General features: G+C 35.7%; 1 protein-coding gene across 1 annotated transcript in view; it reads left to right on the plus strand.

Annotated features, from left to right (window-relative positions):
* LOC132122011 (protein bicaudal C homolog 1-like) overlaps positions 1–21,573 on the plus strand; it is an 88,567-nt gene extending 66,994 nt beyond the window's left edge. The window contains exons 7-21 of the mRNA XM_059531809.1: positions 132–320; positions 2,445–2,696; positions 3,435–3,566; positions 6,804–6,999; positions 8,136–8,294; positions 8,849–9,030; positions 9,157–9,298; positions 10,674–10,827; positions 10,926–11,082; positions 12,511–12,550; positions 13,960–14,114; positions 14,322–14,475; positions 15,637–15,794; positions 16,725–16,824; positions 20,825–21,573. Of these exons, the coding sequence (XP_059387792.1) occupies positions 132–320; positions 2,445–2,696; positions 3,435–3,566; positions 6,804–6,999; positions 8,136–8,294; positions 8,849–9,030; positions 9,157–9,298; positions 10,674–10,827; positions 10,926–11,082; positions 12,511–12,550; positions 13,960–14,114; positions 14,322–14,475; positions 15,637–15,794; positions 16,725–16,824; positions 20,825–20,955 (2,301 nt within the window). The 3' untranslated portion in view covers positions 20,956–21,573. The remainder of the gene's footprint in view (positions 1–131; positions 321–2,444; positions 2,697–3,434; positions 3,567–6,803; positions 7,000–8,135; positions 8,295–8,848; positions 9,031–9,156; positions 9,299–10,673; positions 10,828–10,925; positions 11,083–12,510; positions 12,551–13,959; positions 14,115–14,321; positions 14,476–15,636; positions 15,795–16,724; positions 16,825–20,824) is intronic.
* The last annotated feature ends 3,583 nt before the right edge of the window (positions 21,574–25,156 follow it).

Below are 25,156 nucleotides of genomic sequence, written 5' to 3' on the forward strand. Positions count from 1 at the left end.
TGTTGATTAATTACCCATAATCCTAACCTGTCAGCAGCAGAAATAACACATCTGATATCAGTTTAATGACTATAATTCAATATAAGTAATTCAGATTGCATTAACTGATGGGTTTGGTGGTCTTCTTTCAGGAGTTACTTCCTCTGGTGTTGATGTTCGAGCTGCCAGTCATAGTACAGCTGAACCCTGACCCCAGCTCTCCTGCCATCCAGCACATCTCCCAGACCTACAACATCTCTGTGGCCTTCAAACAAAGGTCCAGACTCTATGGAGCAACAGGAGTAGTGCGGGGCTCACAGAATAATGCTGCAGCCGTGAAGGTGATACACTCACAAACTCACATATGTCAAAAATAACATATTTCCCTCCACTGCACCTCTCAGATCTCGTTTGTGTTTTTGCATATTCAAATATAGCACGTAATGGGTTTCAGGGCAAAAATCTGAGAAGCAGATGGATTTCTATGAGCATACAAGTTTCTTGGGTTTAAGGGCTTAAAGGTCTTATTTCAGCATTCCACAAAATAAGACTTTAAGAAATCTTTAGAAGGGCATAAAATGTTGCATGCATTGCCAAATGTTAATATCTTCCTCAGTATTTTTGTCTTGTTTTCCTGTACAAATACCTAAACATCCTTAAAGGGATAGTTAACCCAAAAATGACATTTCTACCATGACATACACCCATGCTTTCCTCTGAATGTAAACAGGGAGCTGCGCAATGCTTGTTCTGCGTCAGCAGCACCACACATATGCGTTGTTTACCTGCAGATCAAATATCGTGCATCTGTTGTGGTACACTCCAAAATGGTGCAAGGGTGACACAGAGGAGAAGATTTGTTGAATAAAGTTATTTTTGTTTTTTTGCGTACAAATGCAAATTATTGTTCGCAGCTCATTTACATTGAGAGAACATAATGACTTGGTCTTAAAAAGGTCTTCAAAAAGTATTACATTTACTTTCATAATGCCTGCAGAAACCATACATTTTAAAGGAATATTCCTATAGGGTAATATGTTTGCAAAGCAATTTTCATCTCCTAAAGAGAACATCCTCATTAGCTCCAGAGAAGATCACAGTAAATCCTCCAGCAGACACCTACACAGCCTATGATCTCTGTGTGTCTGTGGTGATTGCTGGTGGCACTGAACTCTTCATGTTGTGCTAATGACTGCAGACAACACTTTAGACTGAGCATCTAGTGTAGAAGAAGCCTGCTTTTCTTCCCAAAGAGAATCTTCTTCCATCTCTGGTCTTGAGGAAGGGTCTTGGGCTGGAGTTGTCCTGTGGGCTACTGGCTATGCCTGGTATGTGTTGAGAGCCAGAGTGAGGAGTTTGTTGCCAAAACCGCCAACGAACACAGCAAGAAAGGAAGCCCTAAAGAGCCCCTCTGCCTTTCCTCTCTTCACCTAGTTTTATGGCACGCTGAAAGAAACTCACAGATCTAGGCCATTTTCAGGGTCGTATATGCCAGATGGAAAAGCAAGAACATAAAGAGGTTCTTGTTTACTAAAACACGCTCCAATAGTGTCAAAAGCAGCTGTCGTATTGGCAGATCGTAACCAGAGTGGTTGTGATTGACGTGAGCTTGAAAAACCTGTGAGGTATTCATGCTTTTGTTCAGGTTAGGAAATAAGCTTTTCCATTAAAGGGCAATATTTGTCCCCTGAATTGATTTCCAGAGGCATTTTTTTTTACCTTTGTGAATGCATCTTTTATAATTACCTGTTTAGATGTATATGCGTTGTCTTTTATGTCAAATACTTCAATTTAAGCAATTACTTCCATCAATTAGAATACTATAAACTGTTAACAATAAAATTTGATCAACAAAAGTCATCTTTACATTGAAAACATATCACATTCTTTCTCGCAATTACGAGTTTATATCTCACAATTCGTGTGAGTTTATACCTAGCAATTGAAAGTTATAAATTTGTAATTTGTAATGTAATTTTAAGTTATAAACTTACTATTATGAGTTAACATCTTACAATAATCTTACAATTTATAATAAATGATAACATCTTACAATATGACTGTTTTCTTAGAAATTGAAGACTTTTTATCATCGCGCAGTTCTCGCAATTGCGAGTTATAAAGTCAGAAATAAAGTATAGTAAAATGAATAAATTCTGAGAAATAAAAGATGAGAGATGCAGAAGCTCAAAGTTGTGAGAAAAACAAATTTAGCACTCACAATTGCAGAAAAAAAAAAATCTGAATTGTGAGATAAAAAGTTGTAATCGACTTTTTAAAATGTTTATCCTGTGTCAGAAATGGGTTTTCCCAACGCTTTTTATTCATTTTCACATTTTATTTTGATTGTGTCAGTAGCAATAGATTGTGCTGGGGAATTTTTTTAATTTGGAAGTCAGCTTTGTTCATTCCATGGCATGTTTCCCCCAAGTCCCCATTCATTTCCAACCCTGGTGTCATTGCAGAGGGGCACAGCGGTGTTACTGGAGCACCTCGCAGGCAACCTGGCCAGCGCCATCACGGTCAGCACGCAGCTTGACATCGCGCCCCAGCACCACCTCTTCATGATGGGCCGCAACGGCAGCAACATCAAGCACATCATGCAGCGCACAGGAGCGCATGTCCACTTCCCAGACCCCAACTGCCTACAGAAGAAATCCACTGTCTACGTGCAGGGAACCATTGACTCTGTGTGTCTGGCTCGCCATTACCTGATGGTGAGAGAATATTTAGTTCTTTATTTCTCATGTAACAGTATTTGTGGCTCTGGTTTGTCTCATTATGTGGTGGTTCTTTTCAAATTAATTGTCTCCAACCAACACAGAAGAATATTAAACTGACAAAGGCAGGGGGACCAGAAAAACAAAAAAACATAATTATTTTAAGGAACACACAAGTGGAGAGCATTCCCTCATTCTGAAAGCAGAGTAATTAGCCCTGAACCTCACTGTGGTCCTCTCTGGAGACAGATATCGGCCCGTCTGTTCCCGCAAGTCCAGATTTAAACACTCAGCTGGAGGCAGAGACAGTACTCACAAATAATTTATTCACAGTATTTGGCTCAATTTAAATCCATTAAGGACATTTTTAGCATTCACAAATAAGACTGTCATAGCAGGCTTTCCACCACACAATCTAGGCTCTAGAACTTTTCCTGCATATGGAGCAGTTTCTTCACTGCCTGCTGAGTTAGCTGTGTCGGGAGAGGAAAAAGGAGGTCAAGGCCCAGTAAATGAAAGCCTTGCGCCTGGATTACCTGCTGCTGTTTTTCTTTTCAACATGAGAAGTAGGTGATGGATCACTGCTGAATAGCTGAAGCTTTGCTGGTTTAGGACAGAGGCCAACAGAGTCCTTTAAAAACACTTAAAGTTCAACTGTATGAATGATTTACAACAGTGTAGAAAAATCTTTGTTCATTTCTTTTTTTCTTGCTTTCTTCCTTGTGCTTTCCGCAGGGCTGCCTGCCACTGGTGCTGATGTTTGATATCAAAGAGGACATCGAGGTGGAACCGCAGTGCATTACTTCCCTAATGGAACAGCTTGATGTGTTCATCAGTGTCAAACCCAAACCCAAGCAACCCAGCAAGGTTAGCACCCTCACACTATTTCCATGAACAAACTCGACCTTACATATGCAACATACAGTATATCACTTATGGTGGTGGACACTTTTAGATGTTACACTTTGAGCTTTTCTCAGAACTCACTTTTTGTTTTTGAGCCATTTATGCAATGACTTTTAATGAACTAGTTTCATGGGGATTTTTAGTGGATGTATGAAGTCAGTTCACCTCAAGTTCACACACAGTTGTTTTTACTCTAAATTTATATTAAATGTAAGGTTAATTTTATTACAGTTATATGCCAGATAAAGGAAAACTATTATTAACCAATTTACAGGTTTTTGCCATAGTGTTGTAGGCCCAGATTTAATTAGCTGAATTAGCTGATGGGAGGTGAAAATTCTGCGATGATTTACTAACAATGTGCACATGCTGCTTTAAGACAGGCTTTTTTTGGACGTTAAATAATTGTGCAAATACCAGTAATTTGATGAGCGTAAACATTATTCAATTGCATTGCAATTCATTTTAATACTCTCATCCCATAAATTTTGCATCTTCAATAAGTTCAGACACAAAAGTGACTGTGTCCACACCTTTTCAGCGCTAATTCTTCACTGACAGTACTATTATAACACCAAACCAAGATGGTTTGCCCTGGTGCAAGCTGTTAGTAAATCTTGCCCTTAGTCTTTTATCATTAAATTATAGATTTGAAAAAATAGCTTATATATATTTCAAATAAATTTTTTTTAAAACTTTGTATTCATGAAAGAATCTTGTATAATAGTGATGCATGGGTCGTCTCATAATATTTGTGGGGCGGGTCATTAAAAATGAAATAAAAAAATCCATGTATGTTGCGTGTAATTCCCTATAGCCTATATAAAATATTTGGAATATATATTTTCATATTTTAATAGTTTTTTTAATAAGGTTACAATACGAAGGTCTACGTAGCAGCATTGTGTGATGTCCCTGATGCGCGGGTCATCTCATAACACGCGGACCCTGCGGATATTTCATAAAATTTCATAAAAGCGGGACCCGCGGGTTAGACAAATATGTGACCCGTGCATAATTTTTGTATAACAATGTTTCCACAAAACAATGAAGCAGCGTATTCAGCATTGATGATGATAATAAAAAAATTTCATGAACACCAAATCAGCATATTAGAATGGTTTCTGAAGGATCAGGTGACACTGAAGACTGGAGTCATGGAATTAAATTACATAAATTACATTTAAAAATATATTCACATAGAATACAGTTTATTTTAAGTTGTAATAATATTTCACAATAGTACTGTACTGTTTTACGATATTTTTTATCAAATAAATCTTTGGTGAACATAAGAGACTTTCAAAAACACTGAAAAATCTTACCGACCACAGTAGTCACACAGTCCCTGTAGTGTAATATATAGACATTCATACATTTTTAAGTGTAAAATAAAGTCTCCAGCTTTTTGATGCCACCATATGTAAGATGCCTTGAATCCTCAGATCAAGCATTAAAGCCTAGTTCTTTCAGAGGCTTAAATTAAGACGCCTAGTCTTGTAAAATAAATGTATGGAACGTATAGGATTTGTGGGTGGTTTACTAGCAGGATGTGGAAACTGGGAACGCTTCACGTCCTTGGTCATGGTCAAGGATGAAATCTTATCCTGTGTTTTAAGATGAATGGCAGCACTGTAAATTATCAGTCTTAGTATAAACCTGTTTTTCCATTTCAGTGATTTGTGTTGATGCCTCTAGCTTCTCTTCTTTCACCCTGCTAATAGTTTGCTACAGTTGTAGCCTTGACTAATGTATAGAGCACATATGCTAAGAAGAAAGTACTGTATATACTACCAAATTAAAGGGTAAATTGAGATCATGTAGAATTTCAGTACATTCACAGAAAACCTCCACTCTCAGGTTCAGTTAAGTTCAGCAAGTTCACCACTAATAGATCTTTACAACCTCAAACTCATATTCATATACTCATTCGCATACTCATAATTAAAGGGATCATGAGAAATAAGAGTTCCAATGATCTTTTGAAATGATGTTAAATGAAAACATACTGAAATCAGAACTTCCTTCCAAGTGAAAAAAGACCATGTATTGAAACTAAATTTACTCCTAAAGAGCAGAAGAATTAAAAATGAAAATGAAATATGGTAAAGTTCACCAAAACATGTGCTGTTTCTTGCTGTGTGCAGCATCAACAACAAGTGGACCTCAAGGGCAAAAATCTTTTTTCAAAAATCATGAATTAACTCTCTTTAAAAGGAAACACCTTCCACATTATATTCATAATGATGTCATTATGCCAACACTAGATGAGTTTTTGGACTCGTTTTCTTAACTCGGTTTTCTCTGAATCTCAGCACAGTTTAGCCCAAACCATCTGTTACCTGACAGATCATATGCAAGATGGAAATACAAACACGTAAGAATAGTGCATGTTTACACAAAATAAAAAATAAAAACAATTGAAAATCAAGGCAGTGGAATGCAAAAATCGGTTCTGTGTGAATGCCGCCTTAAATTACACTAAAGGCCAGTTCACACAAAGCATGATAACTATAAAGATAACGATAAAGATCAAGTTCTACTAATCGTTCTCAATATTAAAGAATAGCAGAGTCCACACCACAACTATAACGATAAAGGCACACAGAAATGATATCATTGGAATCACTTTCAAAACTATTTTTCCAGCTGAACTAAAAAACACTGACAGCCAATCAGAATCAATCCCAGTGTGACAAGCTCAAGAGTTTAAAGCGACAGACACACATGTGCTTAGAATAAACAGACGATATCGTTCGCTGGTGTGGATGCTAATAACGTTATCTTTATCGTTAGCATTCTTGGTGTGAACAGGGCTTAAGAATGAAAATATAACAATAACTAAATTATCATCCACACCAATGCATAATAACTTTCTCTTTATAACAGATTGGCAGTCAAAGTTTAGATTATTCATCATTTGAAAAACCAACAACATTATTCATCTGCGTCGTTATTAATATAGTTTGATTTATATAGAGAATGATTTTTAAAGTTAACATCTTTGATGTGAATGGGACCTTACTGACAATTAATTATTCTGTTGTTGATAAAACGTGTTAAAATCTGCCATTGTTGTTTTTTTGAATGACACCAAACAAACACTGTTTGACTTTTGCATGGTCCTGAAATATAGCACCTGCTAGTGGACAGGAGCTGATTTCTAAACTCTAAATCTCTTTTTCTCTGGGCTGTCAGTCAGTGATAGTGAAAAGTGTTGAGAGGAACGCTCTGAACATGTACGAGGCCAGGCGTTATCTGTTGGGTTTGGAGAGCAGTGGGGTATCAGTCCTCACCAGCAGTCCTCCCTCCGCCCCTGCTCCACCTCCACCTCTCAGCTGCCCTGTTGGCCTTGACATATTGGCCTCTGCTGGCCTCGGCCTCACCAGCCTGGGTAAGAAAACAGTACATTTATTTCTGGTGGTTATAAAAGTACATTATTCTTCTAATCAGCTTGAGTATAATTAAATAAATACATCTGAATCAGTTCCTGAATATGTTTTTTTGTGGACTGATACAGGAGTACACTTTACAGCAGGATTCCTCAAATCCTGCACTGGAGGTCCAATGCTGCATAGTTTAGCTCCAACCCTGATCAAAATCATCTGCCTGTGATTTTCTAATAACCCAATAGACATTGATTGGCATTGATTAGCATGCTCAGGTGTGTTTGATTAGGGTTAGATCTAAACTCTGCAGGAAAGTGGGTCTCAGGGTCCAGATTTGAGGATCCCTGCTTTACAGTATTCAATCATCCAAAAAGCAAGGGAACATTATTGTCAGCTTGACTTATGAGTATTAATGAGGTTATGTAACATACTCCCAAGAGACTGTTAAATATTGAAGAATTTGGAAGCAGAAAAAGTTAGGGGAGCTAAATCAGTTAGAATTTCTGTCTCCCTGCTAAAATATTACTAAAATTAAAAGGATTCAGTCAGAAGTCTAAATTGCTAGAGTTAGTGTTGTCAAAATTAACACTACATTAGCTGAACCGCTGAATGAGATGTGCTACTTGCAGTCAGTGCTTTCAAAAACGAATGTTTGTTGAATATTTTCCCACCGTCAGGCCATACTAAATGTGCAATAGATGGGATTGTTATTTCATCTGAACAGATTTGGAGAAATGTTGTAATACATCATTTGCTCACCAATGGATCCTCTGCAGTGAATGGGTGCCGTCAGAATTAGAGTCCAAACAGCTGATAAAAACACCACAATTAATCCACACCACCCCAGTTCATCAATTAACAAATTTTAAAGTAAAATGCTGAATATTTTTAATAAACAAATCAGCTGTTAAGACTCTAATTCTGATGGCACCCATTCACTGCTGGATCCATTGATGAGCAAGTGATGTAATGCTGAATTGTTCTGATTAAGAAAAAAACTCTCATTCATCTTAGACAGCCTAAGAGTCTGTAAATTTGCAGCAGATTTCATTTTTGAACTATTCCTTTACATGTACAGAAAATGTCTTTTGTTGAAATTATGTTTTTGGTTTATTGTCTCATATTTTTGTCTGACCTGTAGGTCTGCTGGGACCTCCGACAGTCTCCATGACAGGACCCTCCACCAACTCCCTTCTAAATGCTCTCAACAGCTCCATCAGCCCATTACAGACATCCACCTCTGGAACACCCAGCCCCAATCTCTGGCCCAACTCACTGGCCAGTCCTGCCAGCACTCCAGGTAAGGCTGGCAGACATCCTAGACTTACACACTCAGTATGGATTCTGTGTACCATATGTTTACACTTTAGTTCACACTTGAGTTATATTGAAATAAAATAAAACTTGAACTTGAAAGTGATTATTTTGGTCTCAGTCCACTTTACATTCACATGGTTGTTATTTAGAATCCAGTCTATTTTGGGGGAAGTCGTGGCCTAATGGTTAGAGAGTCGGACTCCCAATCGAAAGGTTGGGAGGTTTAATGCAGAGCACAAATTCTGAGTATGGGTCACCATACTTGGCTGAATGTCACTTCACTCACTCACTTTTATTTTATTGTATTTTATTTAGAAGATAGTCCATTATTATATTATATTATATTATATTATATTATATTATATTATATTATATTATATTATATTATATTATATTATATTATATTATATTATATTATATTATACTATACTATATTATATTATATTATATTATATTATATTATATTATATGTCTTTTTATTATACAGTAGTAAGATACATCTTTCAAAGCAAACTGGATAATTGTTTTTTTTCTTAGGTTTCTCATCACACTTGATGATCCACCCAGCCACCCAGGCCACTCTAACTAGCATCTTGCTGTCAGGGGTGCCAGGCTACACCCAGAACACTCCGTCCCCTCCACCTGGTCTCGCCCCCATAGACGCCCAAGTCAACGTAGTATCAGACTGCAGTAAAGCCGTGTCCCCTCTTAGTAGCAAAGTGAGACTTCTTTCACCATCATGAGATGATATATCGTTATGCTAAAAAGCTGTCCTGTATATCTCTCATAGTTAGTCTCCTTTGACTTTCCTTGACCAGAATATTGTGTGCATGTGTGTTGTGTAGCAGCCCAGCACCATGTACAGCAGAATGTCTGCAGCGTCTCTGGCAGATAAAGTTCTGACCGCAGTTCATGGCGACTCTGTGCAGGAAGCCAGTCCCCACTGCCCTTCTGAACCGCTGTCCAGCAAGTCCAGCCAAGACCAAGGTCTGCATTACCCACAGCTCCTCATTATGTACTCTATACAAGATGTATTACATTTCTCTGCACTGCAAAAGACATTTAGCTTTTATCTTAGTAAAAATATCCATAATGTAATATAGATAAAACAGTTTGCTAGTGGGATCAGAAAAATAAACTCATTGTAAAATATTAATATTAATTTTAATGTATATGGTTGGTATACATATACATACTACCAAGACTTTGGGTCCTTTTTTTAAATAAAAAAAAAATAATAATAATAAACACTTTTAATCAGCAAGGCACATCAAATGGATAAAAAGTGACAGTAAAGACATACATAATGTTACAAAAGATTTCTATTTGAAATAAACAAAATAAATATCATTTTGAGATTTATATTCATCAAAGAATTATTTTAAAAAATCCACAATCTATTAATCAGCACAACTGTTTTCAATATTGATATAAGAAATGTTTTTGAGCACCAAATCAGCATACTAGAACGATTTCTGAAGGTTCATGTGACAACAAAATCATTTTAAAAAATCAGCTTTGCTATCACAAGTATATATTAAAAAAATTAGGTAAACCAGAAAACTTTTTTTTTAACTGTACTAATAATATTTCACAATATTATTGTTTTTAATATATTTGTAATCAAATATATGCACCCCTTAAAAATTCTAAATCTTGCTCGAAACTTTTGAACTTATACAGTATAAAGCATGTTGTTGTTTTTTACCTATTACAGTCAGTCAAGTGTGATGGCATATTCACCAAGACTGATCCCTGGCATATGTCAGAATTGAGTAATTTTATCTGGTAAATGCCAGCTTTATTTATACTGCAGTGTAAGCCATGTGAATCAACGTTTCATGCATGCCACTTTCCAAGGCTACATTAATTGAAGGATATATTATACTCTCCTTTATTCGAGCTTGATGCAACCAGTGACATTCAGCGCTGAATTATGTCAACCTTTTGATTAGCACTTGAAACAACTCCTCGACCTTCTCTAGATTGAAATTGAGAATTTATGGACGTTGGTCAGTCTAATTATGGATAAATATAAACTCAGTTCCAAATGATTATACCTTTCCTTCCTGCTCCCTGAATGGGGCATCAGTGGAAATACAAGGACAAGGTTTTCCGTGCTCCAGTATTGTTAAAGCTATTTGAGTTGGCCTAACATCCATTTAGTCAGTCTGTTTTTGCTTTCAGATGAGGCGAAGTCAATTCAATCTCGTTATTCCTTAAAAGCAGTGAGGGTAAATGGCGTGTTAGATCCCCTGATGCTGAGTTCTGCAGGAATACAATCTCAAACTTCTCAGCTAAAACGTTCAATATGGGGGCTTGTGGAAAGAATAACACTGTTTCGTCTCTGTGTGTGTTTCAGGATCGGATACGTTTGTGGAGGTGGGCATGCCTCGAAGCCCCTCTCACTCGGGGAACAGTAATGAACTGAAGCAGATGTTGGCATCTTGTAAGACGACGTCAGGAAAGAGGCAAGCCCTGGAGCTGCTACAAGGCACCAAGAACTCTCTCCTACAGTATGATCACATGCACAATCACTCAGCAGTCAATCACAGTCAGTGTTAGAGTTAGCCACTAATACAGCTTTTATTTATCTATTCTTTTATCCATGTAGCTCAGACTGTCTGTTGTCAGACTCCGACTCCAGCGCCTCGGAGAGTCCGGTGGCTGATAAACGAGCTCCAGGCAGTGAAAGAGCAGCTGAACGGGCCGCTCAGCAGAATTCAGACAGAATCCGACTGCCGCCCCAATCCTCCTTCTCCAGCATGCAGGTAATGAGCCCAAACTCTTTAGAAGAGAGAACATGCTGCCTAAACAATCTTAAAAGGGTAATATTTTATGTGTTTGAGGTCTGAGATGTGGGAACAGGGAAGAGACAGAGGGCAAACATATTTTGCATTTTAGGTCTAATCAGCCAATATTGTCTTAAATAGCCTGTAAAGCAATTCATCTTTTATAATGTGGGATTTTGACCAAATATATTCAATACTGATTTCTGCAAAAAAGAAATATGTGTGTGTGTGTGTGTGTGTGTGAAAAATTACAGTTTTGGACAGGTAGTAAAAGGTAAAAAAAAGATAAATTCTATGTGGAGCATGCCCCCGGTTCCCACATTTTTTTCCCCCTTACCTCTTTGCATCTCATCTGTTATTTATAATGGTTCTTATTCTTGTCAATGCTGAAAACAATGATACTTTTTATTCATGACTCTCCAATTCATTAAGTTCTAAGCATAATACTAATCTGAAATAGTCATCTTTTGTAACATTATAAATGAGTGCTATACATAGTATATGTGTGTGTGCTGTGTATGTTTGTTAATTATATATAAATACACACACATGCATTTACATATTTGAGAAAAATGTTACATTTATACATGAATTATATTTACATATTATATAAACTATATGAATATAAATATATGCAATTTAAATATTTTAAAAACACATTCTGTATGTGTCTTTATATATACATAATAAATATACACAAGTACGCACACATATTATGTAAGCAATTTTTTTTATTTTGGATGTGATTAATTGCGATTAATCGTTTGACAGTAAGTTTGACTATTAAAAATATATTTACTGTACTTTTGATGAATTGAATGCATTCTTGTGAATTACTAGTCTTACTTATCCCAAACGTTAGAATGGTAGTGTTAAAATGTGATTACGTTTTTCTTTTACTGTTTTAATAAGAAATCTTTCTTAAGCAGCCAATCAGCATATTAGAATGATTTCTGAAGAATCATGTGACCCTGAAGGCTATAGTAATGATGCTGAAAAATCAGCTTTACATTAAAGGAATTACATTCTAAAATATGTTCAAATAGAAATTGTATAATTTCAAAATATTATAGTTTTCACTGTAATAAATGCAGCCTTGTAAAAGATAAGATACGTATTAAAAAAAATAAAAATAATAATCTTGATTATTCCAAACTTTTGACGGGATCTGTGTTTTGATCTCATGCCCTGCCTCTTAATACAATGCCGTGTTTTCTGAAATGACAGAAAGTCAGTACTTTTCGGTTTGCCACAGTCTGTTAAATGGTTTTGACAGAATAAGGCAATGTTTACAGTTTGCCTTTCTCGTTCTATAAACCAAACTGACAGGAGAAATGAGGGACATAATTCTTAAATCCTTTCCAACAGCCTAAACATTCTTTGCTTTCTCTCTGTTCACCTCTACAGGCGTTCGACTACGAGCAAAAGAAGTTATTGGCAACCAAAGGTATGTGCTTGACAAATCAAATCACAGTTAAATCTATAAACCGAGCCTTAAAGAGTGTCTCCCAGCAATCTATATTGTTAAAAACAATTCTGCTGGTAGGCAGCTGGGGGAATTGGAAACCAGTTGTGTTTAGTCTAGTGTGCCTGCAATGAACAAAGCAGGACTACAGTGTCCTCACAGGATGAATGTCTGGCAGTGAGTAGGGTGTCATTAAAGCCCTGTTTCACATTTACGATAAATACACTCTACCTCATAAAGCTTCTCCACACCTCATGTCCTGTGTCCAGCGTTCTTGCTGTAAACTATGGACCTGAGAATGAGGAATTTACCCAGTGTTAACTTCTTAACACTGTTCTTCTTGCCCGCACACTGTAAACAATTATTATTTTGGTTAATTATTTTTTTGGAACTGTATGGAAATGTGGCACACACCGCTTTATTGTAAAACTTTTGAGTGTCAACCGATTTAGCACAGTGCAAGGGAATCTGGCATCAAATTCTTGATCAATTAATTAGAATTCCTGATTCCTACATCTCACACCAGGAACATTCATTTTATTGAATACCACCCAGGTCACGGTTTGCCAAACATTGCCAGAAACAAAGTTTATTTTGTGAGTATATTAAACTGTTTTAGAACTATTTAAATATTTTGTGTTATATTACTTCACATTCCTCCTACAAAATTCTCCTTATTGTAAAAATCATTGTCAGTACTGTAATGTGTAAAAACTATTATATATTATTAAAATGAATAATTAAATAACAGAAATATAAATTTAGAAAAATTAAATTAATATAATAAATAGTTATGCAGATTTTTGGTAAAGTACTCATGATTATATATATATATATATATATATATATATATATATATATATATATATAATTATATATTGTTTGTGCATAGAGTAATATTATTATATTGGTATATATTATTATTTTTATTATTTAATTTTAATATAAAAAAATAAAATAAATGTTAGTTTTTGTTTTGTTTTGTTTTTTACAAAAAAGGGACAGTGTATATTAATCAACATTCATGAATGTACTGTAAATGCACCCAAATTATCCCAAAGGCTAGTTTTCACTGGTAGTGCCTTTGCCAGATGGTATTAGGCCAGAAAACTAGTGAAAGAAAAGAAACAAAATAGAAAAACAAAAGAAACGAAATTCAACCAAAAATCATACATGATTCTCTTAAATATAGTTAAACAACAAATTATACAAAATAACAGTTTAAAAAATAGAGATAAAGATAAAGATGCTCTGAATGAAAAAAAAAAACAGCTTGACCAAACAAGGTTTTTCATGTGTGGAATTATGCAGTGAGTTAATAAAATATAATGCCATGTAATTATTATAATTATTTTTTGTAAAACTACATCATCTTCTGTTTCTATATTCAGCCATGTTAAAAAAGCCAGTGGTGACGGAGGTCCGAACCCCTACTAACACGTGGAGCGGTCTGGGCTTCTCAAAGTCTATGCCTGCAGAAACCATTAAGGAGTTGCGCCGGGCAAACCATGTGTCTTATAAACCTACCATGTCAACTACATATGAGGTAAAAGCACACCAAGCAAAAGGGCTAAGCACCTCTCTCCTATGAATTGCTGTACACTGATAGTAGTTCATTTGGTGCATTCAGTGTGTACAGTACCATATATTGCTGTGTTCTCATTGATGATGATTAGCTCTATTGTTATTTTGTATTGATGCATCACTGTGGGTTTTTAGTGGAATAAACTTGATATGATTTGTGTTTTATAAGGGGTCGCCTCTAGCCCTGTCCCGCTCCAACAGTAGAGAGGGGGTGGCGAGTGGCAGTGACTCGGATAACTGGAGGGAAAGGAATGGGAGCGGGCTCCCAGGACACAGTGACTTCCCCTCTCCCATCAGCCCCAAAAGGAAGCAGAACAAAACAGGTGTGCTCTTCAGTCAGAATGACTGAGCTCGGTGAATTTATTTATTTATTTATTTTTTGTGACATTAATTCAAAGACGTTTTTTAATTACTAATAGTTAAATATCTCAATTACAAAATATCAGTAGTCTAGTGATATTGAAGGTCATTTAAAAGATCATTTAACTTCACAAGTGAAAGAATTGAGACGATACAAGGCAACTAATACTGCTCCTCAAGCAAACTACACAAGGACATCAACTAACTAACTAGCTAACACATCCGAGTTCAAAATATTTTGAAGTTCGAATGATAACCTCAGTTAGCATCCAGTCATTTTAACACTGTAAATCGTTGTTAGCACAAAATACATTTTATCATGCTCTTACAAAAGAGTACTTACTACAAAAATATTATACTTTAAAGGATATGCAAACTGAATGTAATGATTTTGGACACTTAGTTGCATTTTATTTGCAGTTACAGTAAATGAAAATGTATTATAGTTTACATTTATATTAAATGCAGTTAGTTGAATGTTTTTGACTTAACTAGGACTTAAGTACATCATTATATGTTATAATTACTTATATTGACTTTGAAATATAGTTATACTGACAAATCTACTGACAAGCATTTACTGTATGGTAAACTAAAATTTAATGTTAATGTTCTTTTGAATCCTGAAAATATTTCTACTTTAAATGTAATATAACACTGTTCAGTTCAAAATTAAAGTGTACTTAAATTAGTCAAAATCAAGTTTTTTTTTTTCCATATACTTTTTATGTTACACATTTTTTAAAAAGTGTACTTCTTTAAAGCATAAAAAAAATTACGACAAACTGTGATTTTAGAATGTACCTAAAAAGTAAACTTTTAATTTGACATGATTATAAAAGTGCTCTTTTTAAAAGTTCATGTGTGTTCTGCTCTCTTTAGTGCTTGGTGTTTTTATTTCATCTATATTGTATTATCAGCAAGAGCAGTTATACTGCAGTTATATATGTATATATATACACAATTTTTTTTTTTACATGTGATGTATATTACAAGTGTATATCACATAGTTTTTCACAAGGCTATGAATGCAGTTTGGCCAAAACAACATATCTGCAAAGCCTTAAAGTGCTGATTGATAACCAGGTAGGCACTTAACCATGATTTTATGTATTTTGGATTAGAACACTACCTAAGCAGCAGCAACTACATGGACTGCATCTCGTCAGTGACGGGAACTAACGGCTGTAATCTCAACACATCGTTCAAAGGATCAGATCTGCCTGAGCTCTTCAGTAAACTTGGCCTCGGCAAATATACAGACGTCTTCCAACAGCAGGAGGTACAGACAGAGCTGCCGATATCTTCTCTATCAGTGTTGTCGTTTGAGATGAGAACAATTAAATGAGCTCTAGATGATTTCTGCCACAGGGAGGTTGCTTTTATGTCTTGTGGCTATTAGTGCTTAGTCTGTTTTAGCTGCACAAAGTGCACGGAACTCATGTTGGAAATGCACTTTTTTGGCTAAATAGGCTTTTATGAAGCAACATGAAATACTGGAGCGAACATTTTTTAAATGGCTTGAAAAGTTGTCAAGCTTGAAAATTTCTGCACATAATGAGTGTGAACAATTTGGATGTATATTTTCCATTTCATATATTTATATATATATATATATATATATATATATATATATATATATATATATATATATATATATATATATATATATATATATATATATATATATACAGTATTGGATTTCATGACAGTCAGGTCTGTAATAATTCTGAATGACCAACTCCAATTTAATGGCTTTTAATAAAATAAATACTCAACGTAGTAACACAGAAATGACTTAATTTTCTGTGGAGCCACAGCTCTGTTACGCAGCAGAAACACTGTCAGTGTGACAGCTCTATCTGGCTTGCATGTATGCTGTCAAACTGGCCCGAGGTTACAATGACGCAACTTCCAGCATAGAACTGAAACCCTCAGAATAGCCAAAAAGATCTGCAATTCACACATTATGCCAAGTCCTTTATTTCAAGATGCCAGAGATAACATTGAGGAGTCCAGAATTTGGTTCTGGCTTTTATCTTAGAAACATATCATACGAAAGTTAGAAAGAGCGCTGTGGTGCAGTGGTCAGTGCACATGCACTTAGACACAGGTTTGATTTTGCACTGTTATACCATTCTCCCTCTTTCTCCCCACAGTCATTTTTCTCTGAAAGTCCAAACTAAAAATACAGTTTGTGTCTGTTTCTCAGATTGACCTTCAGACGTTCCTCACATTGACCGATCAGGACCTGAAAGAGCTCGGCATCACTACATTTGGAGCCCGCAGGAAAATGCTGCTGGCCATTTCAGGTCAGTTCCCTTCCAAACAAACAACTGAGGCTGGCACAGTAGTATTACCAGCAACATTTCACAATTCTTTATACCTTTCTTGATTCCATTGCAATCAATCAGTGGGTGCAGTCAATCGATTAAAAAAATATCCATTTATTGTTGTCTATTACCATGAATTATAAATAGTCCAATATCGCCAGTTTCAAAACTATTACTGATGCCTCTAAATAGATTTTATTCAATTTTGGGGGGATAAATAGAGAGTGACAAAATAGCTATTCAAAATTATAGTAAGATTTGTGCCATCATTTAATAGACCTTATGTTATATGAATATAGTGATGCTTCTGTTGATATCATCTGTTTTTCTCACTATGTTTATTTTCTGAATTTATTTTCATAAGAAAATTAATAAGTAAAACTATCCGGATCAATATTGTTAATGCAAGCATCACAAGTATTTACACTTATTTCTGCAATTGCACCTGCAGGTCTTCATTATTGCGACTTACTTACCGATGTTATCAAAAACAGGCATTATAATGCCCTCAAGTTAAAGGTCCCGTTTTTCGTGCTTTTTTTGAAGCTTTGATTGTGTTTACAGTGTGCAATATAACATGTGTTCATGTATCGCGTGTAAAAAAACAGTATTCTTCACACAATTCACCTATTTGTATACCGCTGTTTTCACTGTCATAAAAACAGGCTGATGACTTCCCTGTTCTATAAAGTCCCTCCTTCAGAAATACGTAACAAGTTCTGATTGGGCCAGCGGTTCCTGTGTTGTGATTCGACAACAGCTGAGCGCGCGCTGCCCTCCTGGAAACGCGATTGGGCTAATTTTGAGAAGCAAGTGGGCAGGATTTGTTTTGAAAACTGCTGGAGATGTACTTATAATCACAGGAGCGTTTTTACTGACGAGATGCGCATGAAAATGGCATTCCATTTTTTGCACAGCCCTAACATCTAGTTAACAAAGCTAAACAGCGTTGCCCTTTGTGTAATAAGTTACAGAAACTGTTAAACGCACCAACTTAAATAATAAAATACACTTACCGGTTGTGGTCCATAAACAACACCTTCTCCAGAGGGAAGAGGGAACTGCTCCATCTTTCAAGAATAATCTTTGTGCTAATCCGGCATTAAACTGATGGAGATTGAGGAAGCTGTCCTCAGCAAAATGTGCTGCACATAGTTTTACATGTGGATTATAATTTTCGGGAACCGGGTTAAACATAAATTGTAGCCATTGATCTCCAAGTACAGCATTCCTGGGAAGCCCAAACCACGCCCCCTGTTTGTGTGTTCATGTGGGCGTAGGTTAGTCAAAAAACTGTTTTAGTGACGTCATTACTGCAGGAGCTAGAGGGATGTAGTCCAAACTGGTCGTTCGTTGTTGGCGAATTCTGTTAAATAAAATATCTCGCTTGGCATTGAACTTTGAGCTTTATAATTTTACAGATATTATTTATACTCTAACAACAACATTACACACTAACTAAAGTTTAAAACATGGTATCACGAAGAACGGGACTTTTAACAAATAACAATAAAGCATGTATTTTTTAGGTATATCTCAATTTATTTATTTTCAAATAAAGTCAGTAATTAAAGAACTCATTCAAAATGTATTCACTTTTTTATTGAAATGTTTTTTTATTAATATTAATGGCAATAATAGACAGGCAGTAGGTCTGTTGGGTTGATTGTAATACACAGATCAGATTTATTTTTATTTCTATATTCACTATACTATACTGTTTGCAGTAATACCAAGAAGTTCATTTGACTGTTCATGCACACAGCTGCATTACCGTGAGCACTCAAATACATATGTGATTATTGGAAAACAGCCACTTGTTATTCAATATTTACTGCAGAAAGACTGGTCTTGATACATTTCTTAAGAAAGTTTAGTATAAACTTAATACCAATCAACACAACAATAACCATGATGGCAGATGGACACAACATGCCATGCAAGATTTTCCTTTTTAATAGCCTTGAGTAATTTGGACAGCTGCAGGGTTTTGGGATTATGATTTATTGAGGTGTCAGAGATGAAATTGGATTTGGCTTTCCACTTACGTAACCGGCAATGGTTGACTGACTGTCCACATCCAAGCATGACAGCAAGTGGAAGTGACAAGCTTGGCCATTTCGAACATCTGCGATATATTTTGACCACCCACTGCTCAATAACCACAATGACTTCCTGCAGTCTGGCAAGGATATTTACTAAAACAAAAGCATTGTTCCTGTTTTATCAGCCCTGTGGCTGGAGAATAAAACACAATGCCTGAGACTGAGCCGTTAAAAATTTAATTGTGGTGCAGATGGGATACTAAAGTGTAGAGGTACAAGGAAGACAGGAAATGACTGCAGGCCTGTGTTTATTTCTCTGACTGACCTCGGACACAATTTACTGTAATATGGGATGATGCAAGTTTGGTCCCAGACTAGTGAGAGAAATGTCCTGCCTTTTGTCCTCTACAGCAGGAAAATGGAACGTTGGCACTGTCAAGCCCACTTACATAAATGAGATCTGCCATCTAAAAATCATAATGCAAAGACCGAGCTGTCAAAAAAAAAAACTAGTGGGCTGTCAACATTGGCAGCATTTTAAGGTTGTAAACAATTTTTAAAGCACACTGCAGGGGGGTATTCCAGAAAGCAGGGTTAACTTACTGTGAACTAAAACCTGAACTCTCGGTTGATTAACCCCAAACCTTGCTTACTCGAGGTATGTGGTTCCAAAAACTCGTCCGGGAGTAAGTTAATTCAACTCAGAGTATGTTCCTGGTTAAGACTCAAGACATTCTCAACAGAGCGACGAATCGACGAGTCACTATAGAAACGGGCGCTAAGAAAACAGCGCCATGCTGTTTCTTTCTTCTTCTTTTGTTAATTAGTTGTTTACATGCTTAGAGCATATCTCCACCTAATTGATGGCGGTGCAATCATTTTTATTTTTTTCCATTTAATCTTTAATACTTGAGAATGTGAATTATATTGTTTGTTTTATGCTAATTATACATTAAGTCATATCAGATATGTATTTTGATTTAGAATTTAGACATTATAGAAAAATGCCACTCCATGCAGTGAGATATAACATATAATAAATAAAATATATAAATATATATAAGTTAAACCTTACCTTGTCATAGTGTTTTATAATTTATACATACCTCTTAATACATAATTTACAGATAACTCTTATATATGCCAATAAAAGAAATAATCATATTAGAATAATATATTACCTTATTTATTACTTATATTAGCGCTTCCTCATTAACATATATATATATATATATATATATATAATAGGCTATATTTCATATTCTAATATTATATAATGTTGTGCGGTATCTGTCACGCCCACTGAAGGCTCGCTGAAGTGAACTAATCGTGGATCATAACCTGCTCTGGAGCAGGTTATGTTCAGAGAGTGAGTTGCTATGACAACTAACATAACCTGAAAGTTACCTCTGTTTTTGGAACCGAAAGTTGAGGTTATCCATTTACTTACTCTTAAACATACCCGGGTATGTCACATAACCTGCTTTCTGGAATACCCCCCAGGAGAATGCCAGAAGCTAAATCCAAACAAACCAAAAGAAAAATGTTGTTTGGAAATGTATTATTCATTCTTTGCTGAAAAGTATTTAGAAAAATAAGATATTTATTTTATTATTTATTGCTGTTTTGCACAATATTTGTGTCTAAATCTTTATGTATAACTACTAATGTATTTCATGTTGTAGAAACATGAAAATAACTTGAGCTTTAAAATATCCACTGATTTTGGGAAGATGGAACTGCTTACTTGACAGAAATGCTATCTTGTTTTCAGGTTTCCAAATCAATATTAAATATTTGGTAGAATATTTTTTTTATATTTTTTAAAACCTTGTTATTTGCAATATGGATGAAAGATCTGTCACTACTCCCTTTTTCTGTGATATTAACATGCATGTATGCAGTATAAACTATGAATATTTTTGTATTGACAGAGCTGAACAAGAACCGAAGGAAGCTCTTTGAGCCGCCCAACATCCGCTCCTCATTCCTGGAAGGGGGTGCCAGCGGTCGACTGCCACGCCAGTTCCACACAGACATTGTCAGTGTGAGCGGGCGCTGGTGATCACATGCCAGTGCACCAATGGACAGCCTGAAACTGCACAAATTCCCATTCCCAACTCCAACCTGATATACAGTACTGGACCAAAACCCGGACCTTCTGATACTGTGCCAAATAAACAAAGTCTATGGATCAGAGGTTAAGGGTCAAAGAACTGTTGAATATTAAATGCAGTATGGTACATTACGCAATATGGTACTAAGTTACAATGAAGGAAATGTAGTGAAGGATCATTGGAGCTCCTGCACTGTGCTTGTATATGGAGCAGGCAGATTTTATTTATATGCTTGTCTTAGGCTTCGACACACTAATTCTTTGCACTTTAAAAAATGCTAAATATTTTGTCCATGGACAGATTCGCCTGACTAGATGCACCTGGATTTTATTTAAAGCACTTAAATGGATATCAAGCCAAAGTGTTCCGCACCAATTATCCATAAGGGAAGCTTATCTCATCCCACGGCTGCATTACAGTGAAATCACCAGCCTGTTGTTATTACTTATGGATCTTAGTCAGAGTAGACCGCATATTGCATTTGACAGATATGAGATGGAGTGTATGTCCATGCCTCACATGCTTGTTTTCATTCATGTCAAATTAAAATGGTCTACCCTAACTGATTTCCACAGTACATTGTATATATAGTATTACTAAACCTATAAATAGTTTACTTTTAAAGGGAAAATGAAAAATCTAAATACTTTTAGTGTATGACTTTAGTTCTTCTATGGAACTCAAAAGAAGATACTTCAAAGAAGGTTTCAGCTGTTTTTGTCCATACAGTGAAAGTCAATTGAGTGCATTAACTGGTTCTAGAAGTATTTTTGGCATACATTTTTCCCCATAAGGATTATGTAAAATAAAATGTACAAAAAAAAGAAAACTTATTTTGAAGTGTTAAAAGCTATGTACCAAGTAATTTTTTTGTACAGATTTATGGGTAATTTCTGCAGTTTTTTCTTTTTTTAATGAGTTGAAAATAAGACTGAAAACAGCATTTACTGGGGTTTAATCGCTTTAAAGAATTTGAACACATATAAAATAATTATATGGATTATTATTTAGTAACCACCTAAATCAATTATTTAAAAGAGCATTTTCTGGTAATTCCAGGTCATTTACCATAGAAATATGATTTATGGCTGTTATAGCATTGTATTGTAGTCCAATATCCATAAAAGTTTGCATGCCTCTTTAGTATTATATGCTGCATGGGCTCACCTAATTTCAGAAAGTTCTGAGTTTTTGTTCAGAAATTGTAGGCTTCTAGGTATATTTGGCCACGTGTAAATTTTAAACCTTTTTGATAATTATTGACCCTAGAGAGTCCAGAGAATTGTACTGCAGTGGTTTTGTTGAGATTGAGCAAAAAACCTAGGACGAGTTTGTAAAAGTAGGTTTTTAAAATAATCTTGAATAATTAATGAACAATTTGATTGACAGTTGTGGTTCTTGAGGAAAAGTTGTTCAGAATGAGGAGATCTAATATATGATATGAATATTGTGTGCAGGGGTAAAACACTCCATGATTTTGTCATTAATCACTTACCCCCATGTCGTTCCACAACTCTAAAATATTTGTTCGTCTTCGGAACACAATTATATTTTGGATGAAAACCGGGAGGCTTGTGACTGTCCTTTGACTGCCAAGTAAATTATAATGTCAAGGTGCAGAAAATTATGAAAGACATCGTCAGAATATTTCTTTCATAATTTTCTGGACCTTGACAATGTAATTTACTTGGCAGTCAATAGGACAGACACAAGCCTCCCGGATTTCATCCAGAATATCTTAAATTGTGTTCTGAAGACAAACAAAGCTTTTACAGGTTTGGAATGACATGGTAAGTGATTAATGAAAAAAATAATAATTTTGGGGTGGAGTAATCCTTTAATTCTATCCCAACTCTTGCACTCTTTAGGGTCCAAAACAACATCAGACCCTACTGACTTTCAAAGTATGGACAAAATATTGTTTTTCACAGTAGATGGAAAGTTATGCAGAATTATAATTTTTGGATAACCTATCCGTTTAACTGTTAGTTTTAGAGCTTTAGAGCTTTCTCAATAGCATCTCAGTTTAGCCACTGACAGAATTGCAAATTACACCAGCTCTCTTTCAGCCACCTTCCTGAATGCCACAGACCACAAATCTTCACAGGCCTCACTCCCCAAACCAAGCTTTTTGTGAAGTCTTGGAATTCCTTTCAGACCCGATCACGGCTTAATCCATGGCTTTTCTCCTGCACGCGAGCAAAATCTGTGCTGCTTTCTTGAGCTCTAGTCTTCCTATGCCCTCTAAAGTGCTTTGTTTGCTTCTCTCTTCTTCATCTTCTCTCATCAATCTTGTGTGATCCCAGCACGCTCGTCGTATTCTTCAGATATTTCCAAAGCAGGTTTTTCGATTCTGTCTATATCTAAAGCTGTGAATATTGCCAGATGTACTCCGAAGGATTGAAACCACCAAGTGCCTTTTGTCTTGCACTGACAACTCTTCCAAAGTAATCAAAGACTATCGATCTCTCAAAGGTACAAATGTTTTACTAGGAAGTACCACTTACAAGTAATCTTGCAGTGCATTGCTTTATCTTTACATGTACGGTATATATTTAGTATTTTCATTTAGCTCTTGAGTACATTGAAATTGTACCTCACGTGATAGAGTTTCTATTGTGTGTATTGTCTTATTATGAGTGTTTATAGACTTTTTAGCAGTTTGCTTTGATAATTTGCCGACAGTAGCAATCAGTCAATCAATTTGTGTAATGGTTTGTAATGTTTGTTTTTTAATCAGACTGAGATGGCAAATGAGTGAAAAAAATAGCTCTTGGTGTTGCCTAAAAATATTGATAGTGATAATAAAATGCAACAGACTATGCAAAGAATCACTTTGCCATTTTAGGTTTAAATGTTTCTGTTTAAGCACATACTGTACGCTTTTATTGGTTGGTATTTTATAGACTTTGTTTTCAGTAAATTGCTTGATACTGTATATCTTAGATTAGTGCCATTTGTATGCATCAAATGCCACTTTAGTGAGAGACCAATTGTAATTAGTATGTAGAATTGTTTTGTTCTCTCCCTAAGAGGAAAAAATAAGGGACAAATGACGTCTTAATATTCTGACATGGCCTTCACATGGCCAGCACATTTTTGAGTATTTTTGGTCAAAGTCAAATGCATAACCTTAGGTTATGGGCACAAATGTACAGGGCAGTGAAGTAAAAACAGGATATTAAAGCACATTAACCAGTATTCTTCTTCCAAACATACATTAGCTGGCCAGTGCCTTGGAAATGACTTTTAAAATCTGTGAGATTGGCACAGATTTTGTAATATACTCCATTCTAATGTTCAATGATGATACATTTGCCATAAATGTGGTATTGCTGAATGTTCCTACAAGTTGAAGGTATTATGAAAGAATAAAGCATATGCAAACCTTTTCCATCTTCTGTATTCTGCTACTGCTTTGTTTGTACAATGACATTTAAAGGGAAAATTCACCCCAAAAAAAGAACATTCTGTCATCATTTACTAACCCCCAAATTGTTCCAAACCTGTATGAATTTATTCCTTCTGTTGAGCACAAAAGAAGATATGTTGGTAACCAAACAGTCGCTGGTAGTCACTGACTAAAAAAATACTATGGAAGTCAATGGCTGCTGTCAGCAGTTACCAAGCATTCCTTAAAATATCTAGACATGAGGGCGAGTAAATTATGACAAAATGTTCATTTTTTGGGCCTCACATCTGGTTGGCTTTGTGTATTTAGAAATGCGTACTTGTTTCATATTGACTCATTACCCTCATTAGTGACAATAACATCTGTAAATGTCTGACTAAACTAGGTGTAGTGGCAGTAGAGAGGAAAGACTAGTGTAAAATGTGCTTTAAGATGAACCGCACCCAGTAATAGCTTATGAGGCTCTGACTTATTACAATAGGTCACAAATATGTTTGTGATCTCAGTAAAAGCCTTTGCTTAAACTCACACATGGACTTTTGGGAAATGGATGTTCTTTTCATCTGTTTTTATGTCACAAGCAGATATGAATCTGTAAGGAACCGAACAAAGAAGTGTAGTCTGAAAACTGGGTGTAACCGTTTTGATATTTTACTAGATTGTGTTTTCTCTGGATTATCTCTGTGCATACTGTAAGTCAGACCTGGACTCGAATTGGAACAGGACAGCTTGTGGCT

This window comes from Carassius carassius, chromosome 40, assembly GCF_963082965.1.
Source record: "Carassius carassius chromosome 40, fCarCar2.1, whole genome shotgun sequence".
Lineage (NCBI taxonomy): Eukaryota > Metazoa > Chordata > Actinopteri > Cypriniformes > Cyprinidae > Carassius > Carassius carassius.